The sequence below is a fragment of the Solanum pennellii genome, chromosome 4 (genome assembly GCF_001406875.1).
Source record: "Solanum pennellii chromosome 4, SPENNV200".
In the NCBI taxonomy this organism is placed as follows: Eukaryota; Viridiplantae; Streptophyta; class Magnoliopsida; order Solanales; family Solanaceae; genus Solanum; species Solanum pennellii.
The window spans coordinates 70,726,172-70,739,197 of record NC_028640.1 but is presented as its reverse complement, the minus strand read 5'-3'; the positions used below and the strand labels follow the sequence as shown (position 1 = coordinate 70,739,197).

The following is a 13,026-nucleotide window of genomic DNA, read 5'->3' as shown; positions in this document are numbered from 1 at the left end:
GGCACTCAGAGAGTAGCTTTCTTATGTTCGATGTGTAAGTAATTTTTTTTATATGTAATTTAATTAAATATTATGATTTTTGGATAGGAAAATGGGGGTGCTAGAATTACAAAATGGGATTAGTGATGAATCTCGATTACTCCGCCTGTTTGTAGTGTTGCAACACCTGTAATTAACGAGCGGTGTGTTTTATCCGATTAATTTCTCCACATAGAAGTTTGTGTAATTGTTTGATTTGAGGATCCACATTTCATATTATTTTGAGAATTAAAGAGCTAATGATGGGGCGGATCGGGGTTAAGGGCACTCGAAGCCTAGCTTTCTTATGTTCGATGTGTAAGTAATTTTTTTTTATTTAGAAGTAATTTAATAAAATATTATGATGTTTGGTTTAAAAATGGGGGTTTGGGATTACAAAATGAAATCAGTGATTAATTTTGATTGTTCCACCTCTTTGTAACGTTACGACAACAGTAGTTGTCAAGCGGTGCATCTTGTCCGATATATTGTTCAATATAGAAGTTGTGTAATGATTGAATTCGAGGATTCAAATTTCATATTATCTTAGAAATTAGAAAGTTAATTAGCGAGAGAAATGGTTAAGAAATAATGTCCTTCGCACCAAACATACCTTTAGTAATCTCTTGTTCCAACTTTTTTTTCTTAATAATTATGGAAAAGATAAAAGAAACGATTTTTTTAATTGATGGTGATTGCTGAGAAATTACAGATAATATAATTTAGATTTAACTAGTTTTAGTATTTCTTAACCAAGCTTTGATTTTTCAGTTATTATACTATGTTTAGTAGCTACTCCAAAGCCTAAGCTTAATCAACTCTTTTAACCGACTTGCTATTTTTTCTCTCATCAAGTGAAAGAACAAAAAATTCCCTTTAATTATGTCTTAATAATCTATTAAAAATTTAAAATATGTAGGAGATTATTGTGGCTAGTAAATTTATTTGATCTTGAAAATTTATATCTCATAACATGTTTGACCAAGCATTTAATAGTTTCTTATTTTAGAAAATATATTTTGTAATACTTTTAGAAAAAGTGCTTTAAAAAATAGTATATTTGACTAACTACTTTTTCTAATATTAGGACAATAACTTGAGCCGATCATGGTTTTAAAAAATTATTTGAATCACTATTATTTTTTTGCTTTCTCTGCTTCTAGGAAAAATAAAATTTTACTACTATTCAAAAATATTTATTATTATCTTTCTAAAAATGTGGTGAAACATTTTAATTCTCTAAATAAATAAATAATTGTCCAAAACTTAGTTGTTAGTACCTTTGATTCTGGATCTAGTAACTAGAAATCCGTTAATAGAAGTATAGAACCTATTCTTCTGTAAATCTAATCATAACAAGATTTTAATTAAGAGTTAAAAAAATCACCTTTTACATGTATTTTTTTCTCTCTATAAAATATGTATCAAAATAATATCTGTTCCAATTAATTTCAAACGAAAAAAAGGGAGTAGAAATTTTGAGTGTTCATTAATGAAGGGGACAAAAGAACAAAAAGGACACAGCCTGATTTACTGAGACAGTTAATACTTCAGAGCCTGTCCATCAAACAAACAAAAAATAAAGGCCTGAAATTTGTTATCCAAATACTTTCTTGAGTTTTATCATTATCATATATAAATAAGATTTTATTATGCTATAATATTAAGTTTGTAAATTTCTAGTAAAATAAAATAGTAACTAATATGCAATAATAATTGACAAAAAAATTGTTGGTATATATGACTCCAAGGGTTGCGAATCTACATCATAATGGAGTTTCTTCTTTTATCACCGAATCAATAGCTCCTTTTAATTACATATTCTTAAACATTAATTTCTTATATAATNAAACTTAGTTGTTAGTACCTTTGATTCTGGATCTAGTAACTAGAAATCCGTTAATAGAAGTATAGAACCTATTCTTCTGTAAATCTAATCATAACAAGATTTTAATTAAGAGTTAAAAAAATCACCTTTTACATGTATTTTTTTCTCTCTATAAAATATGTATCAAAATAATATCTGTTCCAATTAATTTCAAACGAAAAAAAGGGAGTAGAAATTTTGAGTGTTCATTAATGAAGGGGACAAAAGAACAAAAAGGACACAGCCTGATTTACTGAGACAGTTAATACTTCAGAGCCTGTCCATCAAACAAACAAAAAATAAAGGCCTGAAATTTGTTATCCAAATACTTTCTTGAGTTTTATCATTATCATATATAAATAAGATTTTATTATGCTATAATATTAAGTTTGTAAATTTCTAGTAAAATAAAATAGTAACTAATATGCAATAATAATTGACAAAAAAATTGTTGGTATATATGACTCCAAGGGTTGCGAATCTACATCATAATGGAGTTTCTTCTTTTATCACCGAATCAATAGCTCCTTTTAATTACATATTCTTAAACATTAATTTCTTATATAATTGAAAAAAATATAAATTTTTTGAAAATCGCTTATCCAATATCTTAACATGAGGAAAAAGATCTTCACGTGATGAGTTTGATGAAATGATCCATTCCTCTATTCAGTGTGGCGTAGCCACATACTCTATTCAGTGTAGCGTAGCTACATATAGTCTACAATCGTTAATTGAACTATCTTCATTAAAAATATTATCTTCATACAAAATATTTATATATTAAATTTTTTTAATAAAATTTTTTGAATTCAGGTGAATAAGTTAAATTACACTAATTATAATATGATAAATGGCCAAACATTCAATTTCTTGTGTACTAAGCAAAATAATCTGACAGAGTGCCCACTATCGTGCACAGCAACTGCCTGTAATTTTATTTTGCGCAGTATGTCGTACGTACGTACAAAAGGCTGCGGGACGTGGCTATTTTTGTTTCTTTTTTTACTTCACTATTTTTCTGAACTACTTTTTTTCGTTTCAGGAAATTTGTTATTCCAGTCCAAGTGAAATATTGATTCAATTATTATTTACTAAAACGATTTTATATGAGAAAATCAGTTTCTTATTTGCAGAAACCATAAATATAATATTGTTAAGTAGTAAAAAAATACTATATTTGTCCTTTGTTGATAGTTTTTATTTCAGTAATGTCCTTGCCATTATCTAGAAGAGGGGTTTCTTTGTTTATTTCATCATGTTTGATATGCAAGTATAAATATTTATTAAATGTACTTTAATAAAATTTTATGTTGTTTGAATAGAAAAATAGGGTTTTNGTCGTTCGTACGTACTAAAGGCTGCGGGACGTGGCTATTTTTGTTTCTTTTTTTACTTAACTAATTTTCTGAACTGCTTTTTTTTAGTTTCAGAAAAATTGTTATTCCAGTCCAAGTGAAATATTGATTCAATTATTATTTATTAAAATGATTTTATATGAGAAAACCAGTTTCTGATTTGCAGAAACCATAACTATAATATTGTTAAGTAGAAAAAAAATACTATATTTGTCCTTTGTTGATAGTTTTTATTTCAGTAATGTCCTTGCCATTATCTAGAAGAGGGTTTCTTTGTTTATTTCATCGTATTTGACATGCAATAAATATTTATTAAATGTACTTTAAATAAAATTTTATGTTGTTTGGATAGAAAAATAGGGTTTCNTGTTAAGTAGTAAAAAAATACTATATTTGTCCTTTGTTGATAGTTTTTATTTCAGTAATGTCCTTGCCATTATCTAGAAGAGGGGTTTCTTTGTTTATTTCATCATGTTTGATATGCAAGTATAAATATTTATTAAATGTACTTTAATAAAATTTTATGTTGTTTGAATAGAAAAATAGGGTTTTGGGGAGTACAAAATGAGATAAGTGATGAATTTTGATTATTTTGCCTCTTTATAGTATTGCGATATTTGTAGTTATTAACTGTTAAGCCATGCATTTTGTTCGACTGATTTTTCTACATAAAAGTTCGTGTAATGGTTGGATTTGAGGATTCACTGTCCCGCATTTCATATTATTTTGAGAATTAAAGAGCTAATGATGGGGCGGATTGGGATTAAGGGGACTCAGAGGGTAGGTTTCTAATGTTCGATATGTAAAGTAATTTTTTTATTTATATGTAATTTAATAAAATATTATAATGATTGGATATGAAAATGGGGGTTCAGGAATTACAACATGGAATTAGTTATCAATCTTGATTGTTTCGCCATAAATAGTTGTTGAGCGATTTCACAATGTGTCTTATATTTATTGATTTTAATGTCTTTATTTATAATTTGAATAAGTTAAACTTTAGTTGAAGTTAGAAATTAAATTATGTAAAACTTTTTCCAAATTATATCCAAGAAAATTATACAGATGCTTATTTACCCATAATTTGAATGTTGTTGGAGCTGTTCGTTCTCCGTTGAATAAATTGATATAGTTTAAATCTCAAAAAGCTGAAAAGCGTTAACACTAAAATTTTGATCAGAAAAGCACAAATCATTTATTAAAATACTGAATCAAACAATTAAAAATCTATACTGAGATGCTAGTAGTTAGTATCATAGTTTTAGAAATATTTTGTCCTTAGTAATTATTAAATTTGTAATCGATCCTTTTAAAAATTATTTATTAATATTATTTTTCTACTTAGAAACAAATATAATTTTGGTAGGTACTGTGTGTCGGATCACGGAAAATTTCCAGTAATAGAAATAAGTCTTCGCAGTGTTTATTTCTGCTCTGCGTTAAAGCTGAAATGCTGGAAATTCAAAAGAAATTGAAATAATTGTACATCTTCAAACTTATTTTTTCAAGTTTATCAAAAAAAAATAAAAATTGACCTTTGAAATCGTAAAAGTTTGTAACTAAAAATTGTAGAATTTGAGAAAAATTTAGTGATAAATATTGGTAAAAATAGAGTTCTATTTGGATGTGACTACAAGTTAAAAGTATATTTATGAATCTTATGAATGAATCAGATGAAACGTTATATATTTCATTGAAGAATATTCCATAACTCTTCAATATTCACAAAGAGATAATAAAGACATCAATATTGTATTTTATTTCTCAAAGAAATGTCAAATACTCCATAATTTTTTTACATTCACAAAGATATCAAATATTGTCTTTCTCAAAGAAATCTCAAATATTCCATACACATTTGCTTATTCATAAAGATAATATCTGGAATTATCATGTGAACTCTTTGGATATTCATAAGAAGAACAAAACGTACTCACATCGTTTTATCAAAAAAATTATATTTTTTCATATTTTATTTATAATTATAACTTATTTTTAAATTACTTTAAAAATCGTTAAGAATAATATTACTCTTTAAAAATTTAAAACTAAAGCAAAATCAAATGATATAAAAAATAATGTGCATAATTATTACTGATAATCCTTATTCTTTAAGTTATAATTTAAAATTATCTTGACATCCAAAAACAAATCATCACTCAACCATCCACATTAGCCATTCACAAAAATTTGCACTTCATTTTTTTCACATATATATAATCACTTGATCAAAATATTTTTTTAAAATTATAAATATTAATTTATAAAATTGTATACTACTTGAATATAATATGTACCTAATTTTAAATTTTAATAATTTTATCTTCATAAATTAAGATAATCTTAAATCTTTTTAATCTCAATTAACTCATAAAAACCTGCACTTTATTCTTGATATATAATTACTTACAAAAATATTTTAAAAATATTATTATTAATTTACATAATTTTATACTATTTTTAACCCACGTACATGTACAATACACGTGCTGAAAAACCTATTTTTCTTAAAATATATGCCAAAGACTAACTTTTAGGACATCTAAGAATTCGAACTCTAAATTGATATGATTATATATATGTCTCTATGTCAAATTATCTTCTCGAGCAAATTAACATTTTATATCTTATGGTATTGCAAAACCACTATATACCAAATGAGAAATAAGACAAAATTCTCTAATTTTTTGGCATGGTTATATAACATGACTTGAAATTTGGCTGAAAGTAGCTTACGTTTACATTTTGGCATTATTTTCTTTTAAATATTTGGCATTATATAGTTTTTATTTTAGTTTTTTTTATTTTAATTTTTTTTTGTAAATTAGATAGCTAACCGTTCTCTCTTCTACTAGAAAATTCTTGTTTCTTATAGATTATCATTATTATTTTCTCTACTTCAATTAGCGATACCATGGTTGGGGAATTTGTCAACAGTCACCGATTTTTCAATTTCTATCTTGACGATCAATGAAGTAAAGCAAAAAAAGATCTGCGACAAAATTTTCCCCTCTTCATATTTTTATGTACTGGTTGCTACAATATGTTGCTTATTAACAAATTTTAGCACGATACATATGGGCTGATTTTTATGTTGCATAAGTTATCCTTGTATATCATAGTGTATATATTATAGAATTTATCCTAGTATATCATAGTGTATAAGTATAGAATTTGTATAAATGATTATATATCAGTTATTTAAGTAGAATTTAAGAATGATATACAATATACATGTGTTGATTTTTCCTTCAAAATGTGTATACCGGTATAAATTATCTTCATACATGTATATCAAATTGTGTGAAATGATATTAATGGATAGATTTTTAAGAATCAAGAAATAAGGAAAAAAAGTTCTCCCTTCTTCATAAAAGTATACACTGTGACAAGGCAGATATGGTATTTATGTTACGGAAAGGGGTTATATTTGCCCTTAATACTATTAGAAAAAGGTTATATTTATACTTCTGTCATTTTTTTTGAAATATTTGCCCTTGTCATCCAACTTTAAGCAAATATTTGCTTTTAGATAGTTAAGCATAATGTGACCACTTCTATTATTATCTTACGTGACACTTACATGGCTGGTAGAATATATTTTTATGATAATTAAAAGTTCACTTCCTGTTTAATATTTCACTTAATAAAACTCACTCGCCCAATTTGAAGACCCGTTAACCCTAATTCTAATGTTCATTGTCTCATCACTTGACCCATCAAAAACATCACAAATAACATTGATAAAAAGAGAACTAAGATTAAGAGCAAATCTAAATTAGAAATTATACGTTTACAAAACTATAATGTCATAAAATAAGAAAAAGCATTATATTGTTTCCAACCACAAAGTTTGTTTATTCCATCAAATACCATAAGATTCCATCAAAATATTTTCCAAGTGAAGAATTTTGTCTCAACGATGTCACTTTCAACAATTGTCTATTCGCATTTATTTTCTTCAGATTTGTCTTAGTACAAAGATTTAATTTCTTGGATAATCCAAACAAGTGTCTAACAAAACATACAGTTAACACAACTTTTTTAAAAAGACAATTTGTATAAATTTATGTTCAAAAGCCCACTAAATTTAGAACCAAAGTATTTATATAATGGTTAGGTTTTCTTTTTCTTTTTAACTTTAACACAAGTGTGAGTCCAAACAAGCAAAGAGATATTACAAAATGTAAAAACCCAGAAAATATAAAGGACACAAATACTATTTAATTAATTAATTGAACTCAGATGACACATTATCACAAAAACAAAGTCCACCAGAAACAGAGATTTATGAACAACATACAACCCAATTAGCCAAAAGTTCTTAGTTCTGGTTGACATGTCAAATAAGATCCTAGGGACATAATAAATTCCAGAACACTGGTCAAATCACATCAGAACCAAACCCCAACTACAAATAATGGATAATAAAAAGGGAAACACAATTAATGATGTAAATTGAGTTAGACCTAGCAAGTTACACCAATGCAATGCTGCTCTCACCACCTGGAGGCTTGCGAACCCCACCATAGAAGTCTCGAGATTCTACTTTCCCATCTGCAAATATATTGCTTCCACTCATTTCTCGCAACTTTGCTGAACTCAGATGCTTCTCAGCTGATGCTGGAGGATTATCGCCCTTGAAAATGTCATTTCCTGTGAGCTCTGCAAGCTTCTTTTCAGGAATCTTCTTGGCTGTCTTGACCACTTGTTCGTCACCAGACGAATCACCCTGTTAAAAGACCAAGAAAGGAAAAAAGAACAAAAATGAGGCTGAACATATTTTGCTGATAAATGGTGGAAGGAATCAGAAATCAGATGAGAGATGTTAAGCAAGACCATAAATTGATTAACAACTAGTATAGGAGTGAGAAACTGCTTGCTTCACCCATCCTCGGGATAAGCATAGTTATGCCTACATTTCTTAGAGAAAGCCTGATAACATGCACTGATACTCTCTCTAATTATATGTTTAAAGACAAACTAGGTAATCAATAATTTCTTGTGGAAGTAGAACCATTCAGATAGTCCACTAACACTAAGAATAGTTCTACTGGACGGGATCTAAATCCTGCAGATCTTTACTATTTCAACTATACTGCTCAAGTATTGGGTAAAGGTGACCCTATAAAGCGCAAACAGAATGTGGGATTTTGCAGTTGTAGAGCGAACATAAAGAAATTGATAGATGTACATACATTAGTTGGTGCAGCTTCTCCAATGGTAATGCTTTCTCTTAATGCCAATGCACGAGCAGTGGATGGACGAGGTTGAATTTCAGGTGGAGGAGCAAAAATGTCATGTCCGACGAGCTCCTTGGTCTTTGCATCAGAAATTTGTTTCTTCAACTTCATCTCAGACTCACTTTCTAGAGTTCCACTTAGTTCCCTCTGCTTTGCCACTTCAGGGATAGTGACTGGCTTCTTTGGAGACACGGTGTCTTCATCACCAAATGAAATTTGACTTATACCAGATACAGCTTGCTGGGGACAAAAAGCACGTGTAAGAGTCCGGTCGTGAGGTTATATATATAGACCATTCGTAGTTCATAGATGATTATTCGGTTAGATATATACACAGGGTGCGAAGACCATTTATGATGAATTGATAAATACTTAGATAACATAAACTGGGAAGTGTACCTGATACATCCTTCTATTTGGAATAGGATTAGCACTGTCAGATTCTAAAACGCCATTTTCTCCATCAGCTACAAAAATACCGCTACCTGTCATCTCCTTTAGTTTATAACCAGAACAAGGTTTCCTGAGACAGTGCCAAACAGTTTCAGCTTAAAGAATACAACTTAAGCAACAAATAACAAGGAAATTGCAGCATTCCAATATTTCATTAATCATATGTATCAGGACACATTGAGATGCCAGGATTATACAACAGCACAACAAAGAATATAAATCATGATTCAAACATCATATGGAAGCAGAAAAAATTGTAGTCCCTGGAGGATCTCTGCAAAGGACATTTCAAAATAACATAAGGCAAAAATACCTTTCGTACGACAAACTACCATGACTAACACAATCAAATATCTATCTGGTTGTCTAATAGTATATGACTTAGTGTCATAGCTGAATAACAAACTATGGAGATAGATGTATCGACAAGATGCTGGAAATGGACTTTTAGCAATCGCAACACACAGATCTGAATGCATGAACGAAATTGTTTGTCAAATTGATACAACTAGTACAAAACTTCATTTAAGACTAGTTAGGATCAACTATACAAATCATTTTAAATCAATTATACTCATTTGAGACTTGTAAGCAAATTAATAGCAGGATCAGAAAGGAACAAAAAAATAAGTGAGAAAAATGCATTGTTGAAACCGTGAAGAATAAAGCCAAAAAATAAGAGGAAAACAAACAAAAAATACTCACAATCAAACAAATTCTCCGTACTATGATTGCTCATTGAAGCATTTAATTTCCTCACTCCTCTCGTATGCTCAGATAAATAAACAAAATTATAAAAATATACATACATCGAAAAAACAAAAACTAATAAATAAAAATCGCAAAAGCTGAACCATTCACCTCTTGTTCAAACTCTCAACTTCTTCATCAGTCACTTGACCACCAAATACCACTTTTTGGATCCCATCGGACGGCTGCCATTTCACCAACAAAAAAAAATCAAGCAAGGAGTAAAAAAAAATATAAAACTCTAAATTTTTCAGAACAATCATCCTCACCTGACGAGACCGGGCAGCGGAAGCAGCAGAACCGATTGCCGGGGAATTTTCCGGCGGATTTTCCGACCAAGTGAGCAGATCTGCAGTGTTAGTGTGAGATTTTCGAACTGGAGTGCTTTTCTCCATTTTTTTTTTCTGATAACCACAAATGCTACAAAATAAAAATAAAAAACTAGAACAAAATCTTATTCGAACTAGCTCTCACGCCTCTTCACCTCAGCTTCTGTGAATGGAAAGGAATAACTTAAGAGATCTAATAAGGACTGAATTAAGAAGGTATTTTTTTAGTTGCTTTTTTGTAAGGGTGGGCTTTGTGCTTCCTTTAAATCTACTACTCTCTGCTTTTTTGCTTGCAGTGAGTGTTTGTTGGGACTTGGGAGCTACGATAGATAGAGAAGGAGAGAGAGAGAGGAAAATGGGGAAATTAGAAACGTTACTGTGTGTGAATAAAAGAGAGAGAGATTTACTCAGGGGTTTTAAATTTTTTTGAATTTTTACTCCGCCAGATTTGTTAATTATTTAATTAACTTTTGGGCGTGGGGAGTGGGTAGAGGGTGCGGGGTGAAACCATGTGCACAGCTTTGATAGGCACGTGTCGGTAGGTGGGTCCAGATCATTTTTAGCTCTTTACAAGAATGCCCTCCTATTATTTTACACAACTTAAAACTTATAGTAATTTTTAACCAATAATAGTTGTCACGGTACTGTTATGATACGTGTAATAATATTTGTTCACTTGATAAAATTAATGGACAATTTTATATTTTAATTATAATTGTTTATTTATTATATTTTTAAAATATTATTTATTACATGCTTTGATCTAATTGCTTATCCACTTTTGAATTGACACACATATTAAAAAAACAGTAATTGATATAACGGGTTTACCATTTAAGTCATATTAATTATGAAGTGAATGAATTAAAAATTTAAAATTTTCAAAAAGTACTATATTTTCTAAAATAATTAATAGAGGATATAATATATAAAAAAACTTCTTTGTTGATTTGTTAAATGAGCAAGTAAAAAGGAATAAAAAAATGAAAATTGAACAAATAATTAGAGATAAAAAATTTATTTACAAAAAGTGATAATAAAATCAACCTTCTATTTATATTTTTTAACATGTGTATAAATTCAATAGAGAATAAGTATTTTTTCTCTTATTAAACAGATAAGTATTATTGGACAAAGAAATTATATTTATCAAAATATATCTTTTTCTAAAATAGATTTTAATTTATCACTTTTAACATATCAAGAAAAGATAATCATCTTTTCGTGTTTTCCCTCAACACGAAATGCTCATTCTTGAAATTAGTTTACGAGGCTTAATACTAAAAGTTTTTTAAATAGCAATAGTTTGGCAAAAAATATACATTAATTTCTTAATAAATATGACAAGTAAAAAAGAATAGAAGGAGCACTATTTATGTTTATTATCTCCTTTTATTTTCACTTGAATAGAAGGTTTTTTTAAAAATATTTTTCTATTTTAATAATAAAATATGTGAACATTTGATTTTCTTCATATTTATAAAATTTTTAATGTGAACATTATCGTTTTTTTTCTTTGGATAACTAATAGGATTTTATTAATCACCATAGCAAACATTACAAACTCATAGTTCAGCCGCATCACAGTTGAATATCTTCGATAAAAGTTCATGAAACGTTATTGTTGTTGTATTTTCTATTTATGCGTGTTATCGGTTAGATAGTAAAATTAAACATTGAAAACATTATAATTATATATANCAAAATTTCATTTTTAATTATTATTTCTTATGAGATGAAAACACTATTTTAAATCTATAATCGTGTTTTCCCAAGCCCAATGGGAAAATGTCATAACGATTTCTTGAATTTCCAACAATAGTAATAAATGATATGCCTTAAAAAATAAATAAAATAAAAGGATGTACATTGGTTTGGTGCTTCTGATTATACCTTACTCTGACTACGATTCATGACAATATTTTAAATAGTTCATCATTTTAATAGGTGAAAAAATAAATAAAATAAAAGAAGCTACTATAAGGTTTGCTGGATAAATAAAATAAAATAATCTAAAGTCTATAAGAATGTGAAAATTGTCAGAGAATGGACCCCTACACATCATGTGGGTTATGATCTAAAATTAAAATTAAAATTAAAAGTTAAAACTCCACTCTTCTCCTCCACGTTGTCTTCTGCAACTATAAAACTTGGAAAACACACAAAACATAACGAACAAAATTCAAGATTCTTTAAAGTTTAATTTAACTTTCAAGTTTATGTACTCCTTATAATTGTTAATATTATCCTTAAATTGATTAACATAAAATAACCTTGTTATCTTTTATTAAAAGTTACTTCTTTTTACTTTTGAAAAAAATATTTATACAGATAATCGATCGGATTTAGTTAATTGTTTTACTTTTTTATCTGATATACGTTGTTTGTACATATATTATATATAAATCGCTCATTACTTTTAGCGGGCTTTTATATGAACCTGGATAACTATTTCTCAGGATTTAGCTCAGATATTATATATATACATGATATTAAAAATAGGTTTACTCATATTTAGGCTCCCGATCTAAACTTTAGTTATCCTTCTAGGTATGAAGGGGTATTAGAGTGTACCAGAGTTTTACGAAAAATTAACCAATGATATATTTATATAGACTTGAATCTTTTTTTTTATAAATTAGCATTTAAGATTAAATTGACAAAAAAATAAATTGAAACGAATCGATTCACGTCTATCGCTATACTGAATAATTGAGAATTAGCTAGCTAGGGGAATGTAGAATATTGTCCAACTACTACACATGACATTTCACATCTTTTTTCATAAAAAAACTCGAGGCATTCGTATTATGTGGTTTGCTCACGTTTACAACAAATAAAGTAATTTATAATATAATTTCTATAATTGTAAGTAATTTCCACATGTCCTCTAATTTTTGTTATTCCTATCTAGCTATAATCTATTATTACGTGTAACATACACTCGTTAAAAGAAATGAAAAAAAAAAGTAAAAAATAGTAGAAGTAGGAAAATTGTTTTAAAA

At 28.2% G+C, this 13,026-nt stretch overlaps 1 protein-coding gene across 1 annotated transcript; it reads right to left on the bottom strand.

The window, feature by feature from the left end:
* Positions 1–7,450: 7,450 nt before the first annotated feature.
* On the bottom strand, positions 7,451–10,425 carry LOC107018198. The gene is made up of 5 exons (XM_015218616.2): positions 9,962–10,425; positions 9,804–9,877; positions 8,889–9,012; positions 8,445–8,729; positions 7,451–7,978 (listed from the first exon to the last, which is right to left on the bottom strand). The coding sequence occupies exons 1-5, from the start codon at positions 10,085–10,087 to the stop codon at positions 7,724–7,726; spliced, it is 864 nt and encodes a 287-aa protein (XP_015074102.1). The 5' UTR covers positions 10,088–10,425; the 3' UTR covers positions 7,451–7,723.
* Between the last annotated feature and the right edge of the window lie 2,601 nt (positions 10,426–13,026).

What these genes read in the sequence shown, in the direction of transcription:
- LOC107018198 (XM_015218616.2), bottom strand. Translation starts at nt 10,087, where the DNA reads ATGGAGAAAAGCACTCCAGTTCGAAAATCTCACACTAACACTGCAGAT. An exon ending in GTTGAGAGTTTGAACAAGAG is followed by an intron (nt 9,013 to 9,803) that starts GTGAATGGTTCA and finishes GCACTGTCTCAG; the next exon opens with GAAACCTTGTTCTGGTTATA. An exon ending in GAGAAGCTGCACCAACTAAT is followed by an intron (nt 7,979 to 8,444) that starts GTATGTACATCT and finishes GTCTTTTAACAG; the next exon opens with GGTGATTCGTCTGGTGACGA.